An 18,336-nucleotide genomic window follows, 5' to 3' on the forward strand; every position below is an offset into this window, starting at 1 on the left:
ATACCAGAGAAGATAATTTACTTGAGCATCCTAAATTGGGCAAGTAGCAACTCAGGGAGACACCAAAACACATGCTCAAGTTTGCAAATGTTGAGCTCCAGGGAAAAAGACTGAAAATTATTCCAGATTGTAAGAATTCTCAAAGCAGTCTTATTACCTAGACAGATTAAACAGAACTGTAGCCCTTAATGTCCTCATTTCTTTTACTCACCTGAACTATTTCTAAGGACAGTAAGTATTTGTAACAATATTATTGATATATATTTAGTACTGCAGCCACAAGTATTTAAGCAAAGCATAATAAATAATTTATTTCTGTAAATCAGGTCATTCCCGATTCAGTAAGAAATTCAGGGCTATGTCCCTAAATAACTCTTACATCACTTTTCTAACATCAGACTAGAAACTGGCATAGTCTCAGTAAGTTAAAAATGCTTCCTTACACCAGTGTAGTTTCCAATATTTTAGAGCAATAAAGAGACTGAAGAGACTGAGAAGCACCTCAAAAAAACAATGCAAAGGTATTCCCTGAAAGTGGAGAGGCTGGTCAGCCCTGAATATCCAGTATTATACTTCTCAAAACTAGTTAGCTGGCTTTATTTTTCCCTCAGCCTAGCACTGTCGTTCAGCTCACTTTAGCCAAATGTAATGTATGTATGGTATGTAAGGTATGTGTAATATACCTTAGAGATTCAGAGCAATTCCAAACAATCAAGCAGACTACTGGGTACAACAGTGGAAATACGCCAAGTAGAATGGATTTGAAATATCACTTCAAAGTATTTGCTTACCACAACATACACACCCTGAAAGATCACAGTTTTTTCCCCTCAATACCCAAGACTAAAAAATTTCAGCCACATGTTCATAGAATTCATTGCATTGGGAGAAAGTTAAGCTAAACTGTACTTTTGCCAAATAATTAGTTTGGCCTTCCAGCATGTCAGGTTTTCTGGTAAAATCCAAACATGAGATCCACATTTAATTTTTCATCTTACCTAGGGAGGACAAATATTTCACCAAATCAGTCAGCCACTTCCTACAACACTAACAGATAAAATTACCCTCCTTTGTGGCAAAAAGGACATAAGATGACATTGAACATCACATCCTCTAGAAAACAAAGAACACAGCTTTCAGAAACAGCTGTTCTGGATATCAGGACATGAAGGTCTGTCCAGTTTCCAGGAGAAAGCAGCAAAAAAATACATTCTTAATGAAGCATATTAGTGAGACAAATGAGAGGCAGTTTCATTGCATTAAATCTTTTTTCCAATGGAAATTGAACAGAATTTACCCGTTTTACAAAGCTGTTACCATTCAATCAAATGCATTTCTTTAACTTGCAAAGACATGGGTTACCAGCACCCATTGGCACCTCCGATGCAATTGTGTGTCCCTGCGTGTAGAACACAACAGACTGATCTATGTCAGTGCAGAAATACTTCCTCAAGAATATACCATCACTCAACCACACTGGATGAAACCTGTTGTACCTAATCAATGGCCTCCACGTATAATTTTTCAAGCTTTTGAGAGACAGCTCCTGAACTGTGTTCCGGAGAGTACTGATCATTTTAAAGGGGACAGTGGAGAGCAGATCTTCAAATTTTAGTTAGGGTCAATACCAGTGGCAGAAATTGTGAAGGCTGACAGTGACCTTCTAGTAAAATAAAGTTTGGAAAATATGGCTTTAGACTTCAGACTTGAGAGAAATGCTCATCTAGAAAAATAGCTGTAGCCACCAAACGGGCATGAAACGCCAGGACCTTGTGGTTTCTGTTCAAGAGACAAAAAAGTCAGCTGGCTGCTCTCCAAACCAAAACCCACACGCATTAGAAATATAAGGTACAAAATAGTTGAAATAAATCCTTGTAATAGGTCAGACCCAGAGTGCACTTTAGATTCCTGTCTCAGCTGATCACACTCCAAGTGCTTTAAAGGCAGCGTGGGGGCAAGAAACTACAGCAGAAGGGCTAAAATTCACATCCTTCTCTAAACTCTTGCAACTGATCATAAAACCATCTTCAGGTAGTATACACATTCTCTACAAATATTAAAACTCTCTCTGGCTACTTTGCTTAAACAACACAAGAAGCATGAATTTAAGTATTACTTACTAGACATGGAATTAAAACATTTATTACGATTATTTTCAGATTTGTGACTTGCATTCCATTTCACTGAGTGCCTGCCTAGCACATTATGAGGTAAAGGAAGCATGCTCCAAACAGTATTTTTTTTTCTATCATTCATTACTTTCTACAGAAAGACTTTTCATCTCATAAGGAATCACTAAACACTCCTTACTTGAGTAAAAAACAGCGATCAGTGTTGCACATGGCATTCCAGATGACAGGCCATCAGTTTTATAATGGCAAGTTTTCAAAAGTGTTTCACTTTGCAATCTAAGACAGTGTGTCAATAAAACTGTAGTAGATTAAATTACTCTCTTTTCAACACATATGCCTTTGAATTTATCCAGCATTTGAGGGTAGCTTGTGGTGAGTTATCCCTGGCAGGCAGCTAAGCACCACCTAGCTGGTTGCTCACTCCCTTTTCAGTGGGAGGGGAGAAGAGAACTGGAAGGACAAAGAAAGAAAACTCCTTTGGGAAGATAAAAGACAATTTCATAAGTGACAGAATAAATTTTCCTAGTGATACAGAAGTATCAAGTGAAGTTTACTTGAAAGTAAACTAACATTTATTTCATGCCACCAGTCTGTGAATAAGACGCATAAAATTCCAAAGTATTCAGATACATTCAGCAACCAGCCATTGGCACAGGCTAAAAATAAACTCAATTTCCGCTGCATGTTTGATATAACATGGGAGGTTTTAATTGTATTTTTGATTAGAAAAACCTAATCATGTCAAACCAGGTGTGTAATTAAAAGCAAGAAACTGGTTTATTCAGCTGCCTGAACATCCCTTCTCTAAATTTTCCTTATACTTGACAGGTGAAACTGGTAGGGCAGCTTAAATGCCTACAGAAATCCAGTGCTTACTACTTAGCGAGCTTGAGGCACAAACTCACAGCATAAACTACAGAAAGCAAGATGCAAATCTGAAGTCAACAGAAATGAATCAAGTACCAGATTTAAAAACACAATATTTGAAGGATCCCAGTTGTGCATGCATGATGAATTAATTTATGCTAAGAATTTACATAGAATAAAAATAGCTTATTCTTCTAGTCTTCATGACTGCAGAGATCATCACATGATTGCTTACCTAATTAAAAGGCAGATGTACTAATAAACCAAGGTGTGACAAGAGTGAGACACTCAAGAATTGTCCCCATGCACAGCATTCACAGTCCTGTTTAGTTCCTTTAACTCTTAAATGTACAAATTGTCACTTTTAAAAACTCAGTCTCACATTCACATTTTGAGAACTTCCATTAACTTTCCAATATATGTGTAACTATGAGACACATATGAAGCATACCAACACAAAACCAAGCAGAAAAGCTTTGCTGGCCCAGATTTATGCTGAGTTTTTACATAAAGCATCTCTAATTACTCTTAAACTTCAAAATAAAGCAAAACAAAGAACAACCAAAGCCCACACAATATTCTATAGTTGAACATAGAAGAAAGGGTAACTTCTTTTGTTACCCGAAGCATTACTTTCAGTTTAGAAGCTACCATGGAAATTTTTTGACCTTGTGCTGGGTGATAACACACAATGGTTTGATCCTATCAAGAATCTGCAGGCAACTGAAGTATTTGGAGGCCACCAAGCTTTCTCAAAGCATGCACAGCATCTGGTTTTTTTTTTTTTTTTGTTCCCCCTTGCTTCACTGTCCCCCCCGAGATCACTATAGATAGAAATGGAATTCAAACTGACCAAATCCACTCCTTGCTCATGCTGAGAGAGAGAGAGAAGGCATTGGAGCTGGGAGAGGATCCTTTATAAATGCAACTGGGGAGAGCAGTGGAGACTCCTTACCACCCTCACAGCCACTCCACCAAGAAGGCCAGAAGACATGAAGTGAACACTTCCTCTGGAAGCTGGTAATGTGCAGAAAGCAGCAACAGACTACAGCAATGAAGCACAAGACCTATCACCACCTGATGCCTTTCAAATGCCCATCATTTCTTACACTTCAACACTGTTTTCCTGTAACTTTCCACATGACATACCACCACTCAGTAGAGTTCATATGCTTTCAGACTGGTTTTTTTCCCACTCTAAGTAGTTGTTCAGAAGGTATTTCTTGGGTAATCAGAAATATTCAGGGCTGCTACTCAGCACGTTATATGATCTTGTTCATGAAGTACTTGAGTTAGAATCCCACTCACTGCACTCTCCTTTCCTAGAATACTCTCCTTCTTTCCTTTTACTAGGACTTCACTACAACATCAAAAACTTCCTAATATTGTTCCTCTGCAGAGTTATGACCAGTTTTAGCTACTTGTTTTTATACCAGGCCTTGCATTAAATGGCTTTTCTCAGAAGCCCTTATGTCACTCAGTATAAAGTAGCATGTGGCAGACAAACACAGAACATGATTACGCACACTACACGTAACCACGCCCATGGAATTCCTAACCACAAGACACAAATTTCTAGCATCCATAGCATGCATTTAATGGAGGCTGAACAGAGCGTTTCCAAATAGAAAACACTTAAACTCCTAAAATTCCTGAGTGACAAATAGCTCAAATTTGGAAGACAACCCACGGAAAATACCATACATGCCTGACCTATTCTTGTGCTCTTTCATCATGACAGAGAGATACTCCAGATATGTCCACAAAATGTTTATTCCATTCCAGGTTTCAGAATGCTTTCCTCCAAGAGACCAGCATCAACTGCTGGGCCACAGGAAAACTGTCTAAAAATTTGTACTAGCATTTTAAGGTCTACAGTGAGCAAGCAATGTAATTGGATTAATCATTTAAACTATTTTGTCAGCTTCCACAGAGCAAAACTTGGATCTGTTTTTGCAATTGGGAATGGAGGTTTTTTCCTTATCCCAAATCTACCAGTTAAAAATTGATGTGCAAAAGATACTTTACCCAGGTCCTCAAAGAATGTTCCCGCAACCCTCAAAGAAAAAAATAACAAAAAATAAAACAACAAAACAACCAAAACAACAATCCCCCCCAAAAAAACCCCCCACACAACTCAAAGCAATCCCACAAAATGCTTAAATTCTGCCCTATATGCAAATACCATATTCCTGTATTCTTTACACTCACAGAAAGCTTTTATATTCATTGCCTGTAACTCCTTCAGTTCATTTTAAACTTTTTCACTGTCTTCTTCCTCCTATATAAACCTGAAGTCATCCTATTTGTTCCATACCTCTGGATCAGTTGATAATCACCATTCTCCTTGAATTACTGTCCCTTCTCAACAAGCAGCTGTGTGTCTACTTCTGTTTATTTGCATGAACACTGTCTTCTGTCTCTTTTCTCTCTCTGCATGCACATTCAATCAGACAATTTGGGAAAAAAAAAATCCTAATCCACACCACAACTAAGACTGCCCAAGGCTGTGCTCCCTTCTACCAAAACCTAGTCTCAGCATGTAATGTGATCTCTCAGACTTACAGCACCCAGCAGGATATCAGAGCTCCTATACTTTCCTTCCACCTCCAGAAGCTCTCCCTCAATCAGCGTTGTTGTTACTACGCATACCAGACATTTAGATTCCTAACCCAAACAAGTGTTAAACTAGTATTTCCCCAAATTCTGCCACTGCTTGGATAAGCCTCGTCAACTTGTTCCACAAAATAACTTTTCATCTCAGGTGGACTTTCACCATCTTGCATTTTTATGATTTCAGCATCCTCCTCTCTGGCCTAGAACAAAAAGGAACAAACCCACCTGCACAGACTTATCCCAGTCATATTTGTGTGGAATGCTTCTCCAAAGGACATGTGTCTTGCCAGTTAAACTAAGCCAATAAGGAAAGAAGTATACATGTTTATCTCTCTGCATTATAGGGGATAAAATTCCCCCAGCACAGAGAAGAAAAAACAATCTGTTGTTTCTTCTAGGAAGTTGTTCAGAGAAAGAAACTTCTCTTCATCCCTTTCCAGGCCAAGGACAAGGAAAATAATCTTTTTTTCTGACACTACTTACTCATTGATTCCCCTCCAGCTAACTGAGGTGACTATGTGGTTTTGCTTTCAAAAAAAAGTTACTTCTGAACCGTGTCCTGTAGTGAGCTGAACCAAAATGCTCACTTCAAATGATGAGCAGCACTAGGCTTTGCCACAGACCAGTCAGGCTTTCAGGCAAGCACCTTCACACCTTGTCCTCCATTAGGAAAAGGTCTGTGGAACGCTCTGCCTTGTCATGACACACACAAAGACTTCCTATCAGCTACACCACCTCTGCACCACAATCACACTGAACACCACGGTCTCATTTCTTTGTACTCCCATCAGTTTCCTTAAATTGTATTTTGAACTGGAGTTAGCTCCAACAGATGTATTTGCTTGATCCTACACAAACAATAACACATAGAGAACTCTCAACTAACAAGGCAGTTGCTAGTCAAAAATGTAAGATATGCAAGCAACTCCCCCCCATTTCCTGCATTTTTAGGAGCTCTAAACAAATAGCAGAAGGCTGTTGGAGCACTTGGGATTGCTTCAGAGTGATCAAAGATAAATAACAAGGTTGTTTCTCCATTACCAACTCAATTCCAGTCACTTTAAGTCAGTTTAAGAAATGTTATGGCATTCCCAGACAAAAATAAACAGACCCGTTAGGATCTGACAACATTTCTCCCCTCCTGAACTGGAAGTAAAGACTGAAATTATTACGGTGATACTAACAAGATTTTCTTTCAGAAGAAGGTATTAATTGAAAGCAATTGAGGTGGGGAGAAGATTGCTGCAACACTGCAACTTTACCAGTATCTCTCCTTTCCAGCCACCTGCTTGACTGTAGAACACATCAGCCTTACTGTAACAGCCATAAGGAATGGGAACTAGGGCAGGGGGAAGGCTCTAATGGCAAGTACCATGTACTTCCACAAGGAATCTTCTTCCTGCTTCAACCCATCACAAGCTGCCCGGTATACTTGAACATCCTGAACTACCATCACAGCTACATAAGCAAATGGCTCAGTTAATGGGCACAAGTGAGACACAACCGGTCTGCTTCTGAAGCCAGAGGTTACGAAGGAAGACAAATGTGTGCAACACTTCTCTATCCACTGAGAGAATGAAGGAAGCAGTCTCAGTGTTCACTGAAAAATGCTGGATGCTTTTTTAGGCTAGTAACCTATCATCTGACTGCTAGCCATTAAAACTGCACTGTAAATCACAGAATCTTACACTGTGGCACCCAAAACTGCACACAGTGCTCAAGGTGAGGCCACACCTGAGTAGAGGAGGAGAATCACCTCTAGTGATGCTGTGCTTGATGCTCCCCAGGATTCAGTAAGCTGATGCAGTTCCTTCTGAATTGTGGTTGCTCCTGGCATTTCCTCAGTTTCCAACAGACTACAACAGATCAATAAATACTAAAAACAAAGTAATTACATTAAGAGTCACCATACAAGAAATTCCTGACTTTCTCAATAAAATGAGCACTGGTTCAAGTTTCAGAGAAATGAACTTCAGTTCCAAGGCCAATAACCCCCACACTCAAGAGCTCCTATAAGCACCATTTCTCAGCTTTAAACCAGAGATAACTTAACAGTATTTGAAAAAAAAAATAAGGAAAAAAGTTCAACTTAGTAATACAACTTGATCTAAGCAGTGTGTAAAACTGAAATAAAAAGAACCAAAGCAAGCTGGAAACTAGCTGCAGAGCTGGACTTGTTCAGCCTCCAGTAGAAAGCTGGGGACAGAATCAAGAGCCTCTACCTGACTATACGGAAATTAAACCACATTTACCTGCTAGAAGGAGCACCTAGATTCAGTGCTGGGAAAAACAGAACAGGATTGAGGAGGACATAAAAAAGGAGAGACAAAGAAGCAGAACAAGAGTATTGCAGATGAGGGGAAAAGAGTAAGAGTAGAATTATACTATGTGGTTTAGAGGACAGGAGAACACATAGGAGAGACAAAAAAGGTAATGCACAGAACAGCTCAGGAAGTGATATGCTGTGATCCTTTACAGGAAAGAAACAAAACCGACTTGTGAGCCCCATGACAGGGGCTGCAAATAGCCAGACAGGGTGGGACAGAACACATGAAGAAACCAGGGTCCCTCCAAAATCCAGTACCTTCTCTCCAGATTTCACTCTGTGAGTAGTACTGTGTGCTTAGACTTTCCTCAAGAGACAGACAACAGAATCACCTGGCTTTACACTGTACATTCTGCAGTGGTCACAGTCTACACTAAACTCCCATTCCCCAGGTCAAAACCCAAATATTACTTTCAATCTTCAGCAATATCTTGAACAATTAAGCAATATTAAAAAAGAAAATCAGGTGACAACAACCACCCTCCAATGCTGTTCCCACTTTAAGTCTCTTGCTCAGTGGGGTGGGGGAAGAATGAAAGGAAAGTGGTAGGGAAAGGGTGAGGGCATGTTCCAATGCTCAGCACTACTCAGTTTATGTTATCTTCTTTTTACCAGCAACTCAATTTCAATGGGCAGTAACAATCCAGAGATAGCTGACACCTGACTGACCGCTGCAAAACGTCCTGGTTTGACATGGACTCTTGTTGTCCATTCATTTCCCACCCTCTCTGGAAACACAGCTCCCCTGCTAAATTTGGATTACGTACCACCTTGCAAAATAGAGCCTAGACTATGGCTTGTCAATAATTTCATGTATCACAGTTTGCAGTGTATTACTCTAAAGCACATATCAAGGCTCTTCAGTTGGCAGCTCTTAACTGATTAAAAAATCCCTTCTCTAGCAGCAAAAAGTCAACTACTCTTCCATGACTTCAGGAATCACTGTAACATTGTCAAAACTGATAAATGCCAGGTTTCAAACAGTTTGTGGGCAACATTTCTTGACCCCTCTAATAGCAACCATGCCCCTCCCCATGCCAGTTCTCTACACAAGGCCTGAGAGCATCATGGTCTCCACACAAACACTCACCGCAGTAAGTAGGGAGGAAAAACAGAAAAAGAAAAACCTCCAAGCAATCCTGCACAGCCCTTCTTAGCTGCAAGAGGCTGGTTCTTGCTCTGAAGAACCAATGCTGCTAGTAACTCTGACAACATAGAAAACACTTCCTCCATCTTGTCCTGTTAAACTAGTCAATAATTTTGTATAATACAAGAAATAGCACTTACTGTCCCTTTCTAACTATTGTAAAATGGTAAATTACTATTTATCCAAAAGCTGGTTTGAGAAGACTATTTCTTGAGGTATCTTCATAGTTATAAAACTCCTGAAGGTTCTGTATTCTGTATTATTGCTCTAATGGACTTCTTTGCCTTAATCCTGTCAAAAACATTCACAAGATCAAAACAACTGAGTGTGGCAGAGCACAGTTATCATGACACTTTCTCTGACCTCCTCACAGGTAGCTTTTCAGCTCTTAAATTAACTTTTGCATACAGAGGGAGAGAGATACAGGAAATAATGAAGTTACAAGTATGTGAATAGAAACTGACTCACCACAGTCCTTTGCTTGTTGGGCAGGAAGACTCTAACAATAGGCTTCTGTGGAGACTTAGGGTTATTCCGTGACATATCAGCAGGGTTTTGATAAACTGAAAGGGATGAAGGTGCTACAGAGAGGCTAGAGGAAGAAGATGATGCAACTGTGTCTGTAGAAGCTGAACTGGAGACAGAGAAATCAGTTCCATTCCCCATGGATTCCAGTAACTGCTGTTCTCTCTGCTGTAGAGCATCAAGCTTGCTGGTGTACTCTTCATAGGCCTGTAAAGGAACAGCAGCTGTTTTAATCAAGTAGTAGCCTCAGACGAAACAAGAAATCTAAATTCGGAAGAAACACGAAACAAAACACTTCCTAAACTAATACAAATTTCCCAGGAATAGGAACAAAATGGCCTGGTCAAATTTTTCAGGACACAATGAAGGAATGGCTTTCAATACATCATGTTAAACCTTCTGAACCAACAAGTAATGTTTTAATAAATTAGATGAAGAAATGGATAAAAGAAATCATAAGTTACAGTTTCAGAGCACCTGCACTGAAGATTCTAATACATAATCTCTTTAAAAAAACCCAGAAATCTTTAACAAGTGTTGTCAGCTGCACTGCTGAATTACTGTGCTCCAGATAAATTTATCATTCTGTTGGAATGACAGTTAAATACCTCTAATGCAATAACTAAGAGAAAGCTCAGATCTGATTTTTATCATCTGTATCTGACAACTCACCTAGCTCACTGTTCACCATCGTTCACCTCTGGCACTATCCTTTCATACCAAATGGGACAAAAAATGTTTTTCATTTAGAACACAACATAGTTTGCGCCCTGTTTCAAAGCCAACGAAAAACACGGAAAAGTGTTCCTTTGAAAGTTTTTTAACATCTTTTCAGCATGTTTATGTAAAACCTGATTACACAGATCAAGTTTCTTAAACAAACAAACAAAAAAATCAGTAATATTAAATTTGCCCATTAAGTCTTTATTAAATGTAGTGAAGTTAAGCAATAGTGCCAAGATCTATAAAACAAATACATAATCAGTATATATTTTTATTTCAAGTTTGTTACTCACAACTTTGTAACAAGAAAATTTTGGTCGGTATCCAAGTACTAGAACCATTTCTTCAGTATATAAATTAGTAGAATATCTTTAAAAACCTGAAACAGTTTAGCAACCTGTGTTTCACGCTACAGAACCATGTCAGTGTTAACTGGAATGCTTAGACCTTTACAGAAAAGAAGAAACAAAGATCTTCCAAACCTAACATGTAAGCAATAGGGAACGGAATTTTCTACTTCTCTCTACAGCAAGGCCAAGATCCATACCAATATGCATAAATTCTTCAATGATATTTTCAAGTATATTTATACAAAAGAAAAATACTTTCTGGTTCTGTCGTTTAAAATTATTTATTTGATTTCCTAGTTTTTTGTTCATAACATGTTGCTAATTAAAGTTACAGGAGAATTTAACTGACCAAAAGTCTGCAGCATCTACATGTGGAAAAAGAAAAATAAGAGAAAAAATAACCAGCATTCAGTACTGTAGCCACAAGCACTACATTTTATTAGGAGTTTATTTCTCCGATTTATTTCTCCAGGTTAAATGTGCAGGCTCATCTAATCCAAACTGGTGTTGCTGAGTAAACAGTGGCTCTCCCCTCCCTTTTTAAGAAAGCTTAGCATCCTCCCAGGATGGACCAATGTTCAAAATGAGTCATCACCCCCACAGCATTAACAAAGAAAATGATAATTTGACAGTGAGGAATAAGAAAGAAAAAGCATTTTAAAGAATGGTGGTGAACATCACAGTTGCAAATTCTAAATTTTATGGGTTCCACTTCTGATAAACATATATAAGCTGCAAGAAACTGAAAACTATTTTCTATTTCTTTTAAAAACAGAGGATGTCTAGCATTTCACAAATAGACCCCAAACTCTGAGACTTAAAATCAAAACATCTTCACTCTAACCCAATTGTACTGTCAAAAAATAAATTGAAAGGTTACCCAACCATAAATAATGGCATTTTTTGGCTGTAGAGTAACACAAGTGTCTCTCCTACTTCCAGGATCAACTTCTCATGGAAACTTGAGTAAAAGCTCCATGTGTCAAGAATTATTTTCAGTAAACAAAAATTAGGAAACATAAACTGTTACCATTTCACCAATACTTCTCTAAATACTTACTTCCCTTTCTCATGAACATTGCAAAATATTATTCAAACACACGCAACATTACATTGCTTCCGGACACTTGTGGGTTAGTTCCTTCACAAAATTACACACAACTTTCAAAATACTCAATCCTACAATGTTTATATTGGCAGCTTAATCTGTCACTAATGCAAACTCAAAGTCAAATGATTTATCTTAAGAGAATAAACAATGAGTATGGAAAGCTGGGAGCTGCTGCTGGCTTTGGGTTCTATACCACTGATTTCTGCAAAAAGCTCTGTACTTTTTGTGAGAACAAAAGCTCTCAATTATGCTACAGCAATTCAGTGTCATAGCAGAAGATCCCCTAGTAAAACATAAAGGAAGCAGAAATGCATTGCTGAACTTTAAGTACAATTTGCTCTTTAAAAAAAAGAAAAAAAAAATTCTCCTTATACAAAAAGAGCAACAGTACGTGCAGCAGAAACAGAATACCTCCAATAAAATTTCATTTCACTAAGGTTAAGTACTTTGGAGAAACAAAGTTTCATCTGATGATTAGCACCAATAGACTTTAAGGCAACAGCACCAAGTCAAGACAAGAATTACTCTATAGAGTTAAATTCAATGATTGTTACATCAGCAAAGCTGACGTATGGCAAGTATTTCTAGCTAAAAGAAAGATTATACTGCAGATTTGGCCTATCTACAAAACTGATCTGCAGCAGCACAGCCACCTTAGCAGATGGGCATCAACAGCTACACAAACCTTCAAGTCAGCCAAGGCCCTCTACATCAACTATGAGGTTTATTTCTGACAGTGTTTTTCAAAAACAAACTGTAAAAATTAAAATTAGGTCACAGATCAATAAGATGAATATTCAAACAAATCATTAAATCAAGGATTCCAAAGGCATTTCAGAAGGAAGAGTTTATGAAATCGAGACTGCAATCCAATCAGTTTACATATTCCCATTAAGAAGTAATGTTCTACATAAAACTTAAATCTTGCTTGATAAAGAATTACAAGAGAGAAAACAAAAAAAGGAAAAAAAAAGGTTGGAAGATATCTGCAGAAGTCATCTAGTCCAAACAAGTGTTCAGCACAAAAAAAATTTTTAAGTTCAATGAGGCTGCTCAGGGCCTTGCCAAAGCAAGCTTTGCAAGTCTTGAAAGATGGAGAGCCCTCAACCTCTAAGCAGCCAATTCCAGAGCTCAAAACCCACACTCGTGATGAGGAATTGTCTCTTATGAAATGAACTTGATGCTCACTGTGTGTGACATTGTCCCTTCCCCGTTTGCTGTGCATGTCTGCATAGGTCTGACCCTCTCCTAACATTGAAAGAGCCTGCAGATTCCTCCTGAACCTTCTCTTCCCCGTGCTGAACACCACCCCAAAGCAGCCACACAGGTAATGAGTGGATGGATGGGTGCCTCTTCATGCTGGCCACATTTGCTGATGCAGCCCAGCGTGCAGTTTGCTGCTGGTATCATCAGGGTGGGTCACTGACAGCTCAGACTGCTCCCAGCTTAGTGTGAACTTACAGTTTTATTTCACGAAGTATGTATTTGAAAAGTTGAGTATTAGATTAAAATCGGCAGAACTTGTCAATCTACACATAATCCTATGGCTATCAAAAATAGAACAAAAAGTGAATTTTAATTATATTGCATATCAGTATATTTGCATATCATATAATAATCTTATACACGTGAGAATACCCCTGAAACTTCAGCTAAGTAAAATGCATCAAGGCCTGATAAGCTGCAAAGTCCAGCTAAAGCATTATAAGATGGCATGTTTATATTCAGTGTGCACACATGCTGAAATACAACTGCTGTCTTATTCTGCTGTATACATTCTGCAGTTTTAACTGTTGTGTATACTCAGGAGCAGCAGCCTTAAAGTTACTTCTTAAACATTACAACCTACTGACAAAAGAAAATTACCTCAGAAGTCAACAGAATTTGAAAGATGTAATGCAGATACGCCAAAAGAGTTCTGATGACAAGATGAGGACAAAGGGTTTTTTCAAAAATACGCGTATTTTTTTCTTACATATAATTTATATTATATTTGAAATTTGTTTTCTTGGGCCATGACCAGGCTATACATTCTAGTAACATCATCTAAGGAAATAAAAAGCAGCAATTTTAAAATTTTAATTAATCAGTGAGAAACCTAAGTAGAAAAACATGATTTCTCCTCCTCTCTTCCCCTTACTACATCTGGTTAGAACACCAGTCTAAATTCAAGCAGGTAACTGTCTTTGCCATGCTCTCTCTCTCCCTCAGTCAACTTTAGATACTATCCACACAGTGCAAGACTTAAAAGCCTGAACTGCAGGTTCCTGGTCTTTGAAACTGAGATTGTGTTTCTATTTAAAACATGTCTGACCTTTTAGGCTGTTGATCAAATGCAAATCCCACTAAGTTAAATGGGAGCTGAAGATAGACAGTAACATACGTCACGACTTCTTCATTTAGTAAGACTCCTAAATCTGTACTTTGTCTAACTTTAGACACTCCAGTTTTGGTCCAACATATTTGAACAGCATCTGTTAGGAGCCTGGTAAAAACCAATCTGAAGTTCCCCAGAGGGCCACCAGGTTTCCCAGTGTCTGTATGCAGTGTTAGCATTTTCCTGGAATCCCACAGTCTGGAACAATCTGAGATTCATCACCAAGATCTATTTCAGACGGTATCTGCCTGCTGTTGCAATAAGCATACTTCAGATCAGCAAAGAGGTAATCTTCTTTAATTAACTAATTTGACCTCCTGCATCGATTCTTCAGATACACAGGAATAAGAAATTAAATACCCTCCTGATGTTCAACAGCCAAACTCTCAAAACTGAGAACAGCAATGCCTCTGAATAAAACACATCCAGGCAAAGAGAAAGCCAGGAAAAAAATAAAAATCACGGTAGCTGGGGGCAAACATGCCTCTACCTCCACGATTCTCATTTTAAATTGCTTCCAAGAGTAGGAGTAAGAAAGAGAATGATTCCTTCAAGACAGTATTAGAAAGCTGACCGAGTATTAAAACTTATTTTGATACCACTGTAATTCTGTGCATTTGCATAGTGTTCCATTTTGTGTGGAGTCCAAATTAAAAAACCAAAATCAAACCAAACAAACATCAAAAGACCTGGCAGCTTAGTCTTGGACTGTTAACTGAAGTAACCTACTGGTCCAGAATGCAACCCCATCCCAGACAAGAATTTCCATGCGAATGGGCCAAAACTCTTTCAGTTCTCAGAGGGAAGCGCTGGTAGGTAATACTGTACACATGACTATGGGGTAAAAAGGACACACAGCAGCTGGGAAGTTTAAAAAGGTAAGGCCTCCCTGAACAGTCATTAAGAGTCTACAAAGGCTAGCAAATCTGATTAAGTCATTTAACCACGATCCCTACCTTCTGAGTTTGAGCTGAGTGCTTTTGGCCAGCCTGGGTCTGTGCAACCCATTTCAGTTTGTACACTACATTTGTTACCAATACACAGGCCTTTATTCTCCTTGCCTTAACTCAGGCTACCCTTTTCATCAGTATTTTGTTGGTAGAGACAAAAGAAATACAAATTTTGATGGATGTTCCAAAGAATACATAAGTGCATATTTTAACCATTTTTGCTAGTGAATCCCAGGTTTTCCCAGTATCATAATAGCAGCCTTCTTTGCAGTAAAGATTTCCAATATTTACAATGCTTAGAAAAACCCTTAGGAAAAGGGTTTTTCCATGGTGAGTCACAAACTATGTATTTTGGGAAACAGCACTTCAAGGACTGATATAAGGCACTAAGAAATTATGTGGGAAGACAAAAATCATTGATGTTTTCAGCTACCGAGATACAGAGTGCTTCCAAAAAGTGTGGTAAAACCCATTGAGAAGCTCCTGCAGCCTCTTTCCAGGAGAAAATAAAATACAATTAATGATATTTCTACATCTACTGAGTCAAGCAGTTATTTCAAATATTTGGAGCACCTCTCCTATGAAGATAGGCTGAGAGATTTGGGGTTCTTCAGCTTGAAGGAGGCTCCAGGAGACCTTACAGCACCTAAAGGGGCCCTACAGGAAAGCTGGAGAGGGGCTTTTTACACAGGCATGTAGTGACAGGACAAGGGGCAATGGCTTTAAATTGAAAGAGGGTGTGTTTAGATTAGATATTAGGAAGAAATTCTTCACTCTGAGCATGGTGATGTATGGAACAGGTTTCCCAGAGAAACTGAGGACGGCCTGTCCCTGAACTGCTCTAGGGATGGGGCTTTGAGCCATTGGTCTAGTTGGTTTAGTGAAAGGTTACCAGCCCACGGCAGGGAGGTTGGAACTTGATGATCTTGAAGGCTGCTTCCAACCCAAACCATTCTGTGGCTTGACAGTGATTTCCAGGGGTCTGTTTGAGCTGAGGTCACACACAGTGATTGGCAGAAGTTAAAAGTCAAGATTACGTAAGAAGGAAATCTGGCTACAAGCCATTTTTGGATTTTAATACAGTCATTGCTTACTAGATGGATTCTTTTCTTCAGACAGAACAAACAGAGAAGTTTTTCTTAATATCATATTAGAGAACATTGACAAGATTCCCAAAGCTATTACTAATTATAATGATTAGAAGAAAATTGTGTCGTTAATGACAAATGTTCTTTTCTTTTTTCTGTACATTTTGTTTCCTGCCTCTGTACCTTAGACAAACACTCAGAAGTCTCTCTGCAGCTCTGGTCTCCCTCCTGAGCCCTAATTTTCCTGCCCAGGGAGGACCAAGGCAAGCAACTTGCTGCCCTCCAGCTTCACACTACATTTTCCACCCAGGCTTGCATGCTCTGCTCTACTCCCCCTGCTCCACACTCACTTTTATAAGACCATCACTGAGGAGTGATGGATCAAAGCAGGGAGATACCCCTACATCTGAGTATTCCCTCTTGCAGGAATAATTAAATATATGCTGAACTCAACACAGCACATGTCAATCACTTTCGGTATTTCAAGGAAAGCATTCCTCTTTCGTAGTCAGTTGATGAAACCCGAAATGATGGCTCCAACAACAGCTGTCAGTTTTAACGTTCTTTTGACGTAAAATGCGTTGACACCCTCTCCTGAATTTGGAGGAAAAAAAAAATCTGAGGGGGGTGAAAATTTTGTCTTCAATCTCAGATGAACATAGAAACAAAAGCTTCAAAAAGTCTTGAGCAGCTGTAACCAAGGCATAAATTCCTTTTTATTTTTAAAAGAGATGTATGTTTTATATTCAATGCACAAATAATTTTACTATAACCTCTGAATGCTAAATGTTCAGAATTACTTTCTTGTTGAATTCTTCCGCTTTCTCATGAGCTTCTGCTCCCCCCACCCCTTCCTTTCACTTTTAACTGGAAGGCAATGCTGTCACTAGGTTCAACCACAACTTCACTTGACAGGTCTTCAGAGGCAGCTCCAACACAGGCCAGGAGCCAGTGCACAGGGTGCTGCAAGTTCTCTGAACATGAGCTGGTAGTGAGAACTGTAGTAAATTACAGATATAAAGCCAGACAGGAGTACAAAAGAACCAAACAAACCCTATGGTACTGAAAATCTACACACTGGAAGATGGATGGACAGCTGTCAAACTTGTCAGAAGCGTAAAAAAAGCCATGTTTTTGCAAAAAGCATTACAATAAAACTAGATGTTTACATCTAGTGAAAGGCAATATAGGTGAAAGCAATAGTGTTCATTTGCAGATGCTTACCTAGCAATTAGCTCTGGCTAATTTCAACTTCGGCTAAAAGAAGACAACATGCTTGCTGATAGCAACCTCAAGAGATGATCAAGAGACACAATCTACAGGAGTCCTTAAGAGTCGCTCACGTTTTATGGAAAATGCAAAGAGATTAGAGCAGCAGAAGGATTTTAAAATCAGTATCAATACAGGCTGAGAGATGAAGGGATTGAGAGCAACCCTGCAAAACAGGTACTGGTGAATGGAAAGTTGGACATGAGCTGGCAAAGTGCACTCAGCCCAGAAAGCCAACCACATCCTGGGCTGCATCCAAAGCAGCATGGCCAGCAGGTGAAGGGAGGTGATTCTGCCACCCTGTGCGGCTCTTGTTAGACCCCACCAGAGTGCTGCATCCAGCTCTGGGCTCCCAGTATAAGAAGGACATTGACCTGTTGGAGAGGGTACAAAGGAAGGTGAGAAAGATGGTGAGAGGGCTGGAGCACCTCTCCTATGAAGACAGGTTGAGAGAGCTGTGGTTGTTCAGCCAGGAATAGTTAAAGGGCCTTTGATATTTAAGGTCATCTATGAGAAAGATGGGGACAGACTTTTTAGCAGGGCCTGCTGTGACAGGAAAAGGGGTGATGGTTTTAAACTAAAAGAGATTAGATCCATACTAGACACAAGGAAGAAAACTTTTATGATGAGGGTGGTAAAACACTGGCACAGGTGGTAGATGCCCCATCCCTGGAAATGTTCAAGGCCAGGTTGGATGGGGCTCTGAGCAACCTGATGTAGTTGAAGATGCCCCTGCTTATTGCAGAGGGGGTTAAACTTGACAACCTTTAAAGATCCTTTCCAACCCAACCCATTCTATGAATCTAAGGCAACAAAGGGAAGGATGATGCAGTTCAAGTAACACACTAGCAAAAT

The 18,336-nt window shown here is 39.2% G+C and overlaps 1 protein-coding gene across 2 annotated transcripts in view; it reads right to left on the minus strand.

Annotated features, from left to right (window-relative positions):
* BRAF (B-Raf proto-oncogene, serine/threonine kinase) overlaps nucleotides 1-18,336 on the minus strand; it is a 75,923-nt gene that overhangs the window by 38,797 nt on the left and 18,790 nt on the right. For both annotated transcript variants that reach the window (XM_048301252.1, XM_048301253.1), the window contains exon 3: nucleotides 9,557-9,820. In XM_048301252.1, the coding sequence (XP_048157209.1) occupies nucleotides 9,557-9,820 (264 nt within the window). The remainder of the gene's footprint in view (nucleotides 1-9,556; nucleotides 9,821-18,336) is intronic.

Source organism: Corvus hawaiiensis, chromosome 4 (genome assembly GCF_020740725.1).
Source record: "Corvus hawaiiensis isolate bCorHaw1 chromosome 4, bCorHaw1.pri.cur, whole genome shotgun sequence".
NCBI classification, from domain to species: domain Eukaryota; kingdom Metazoa; phylum Chordata; class Aves; order Passeriformes; family Corvidae; genus Corvus; species Corvus hawaiiensis.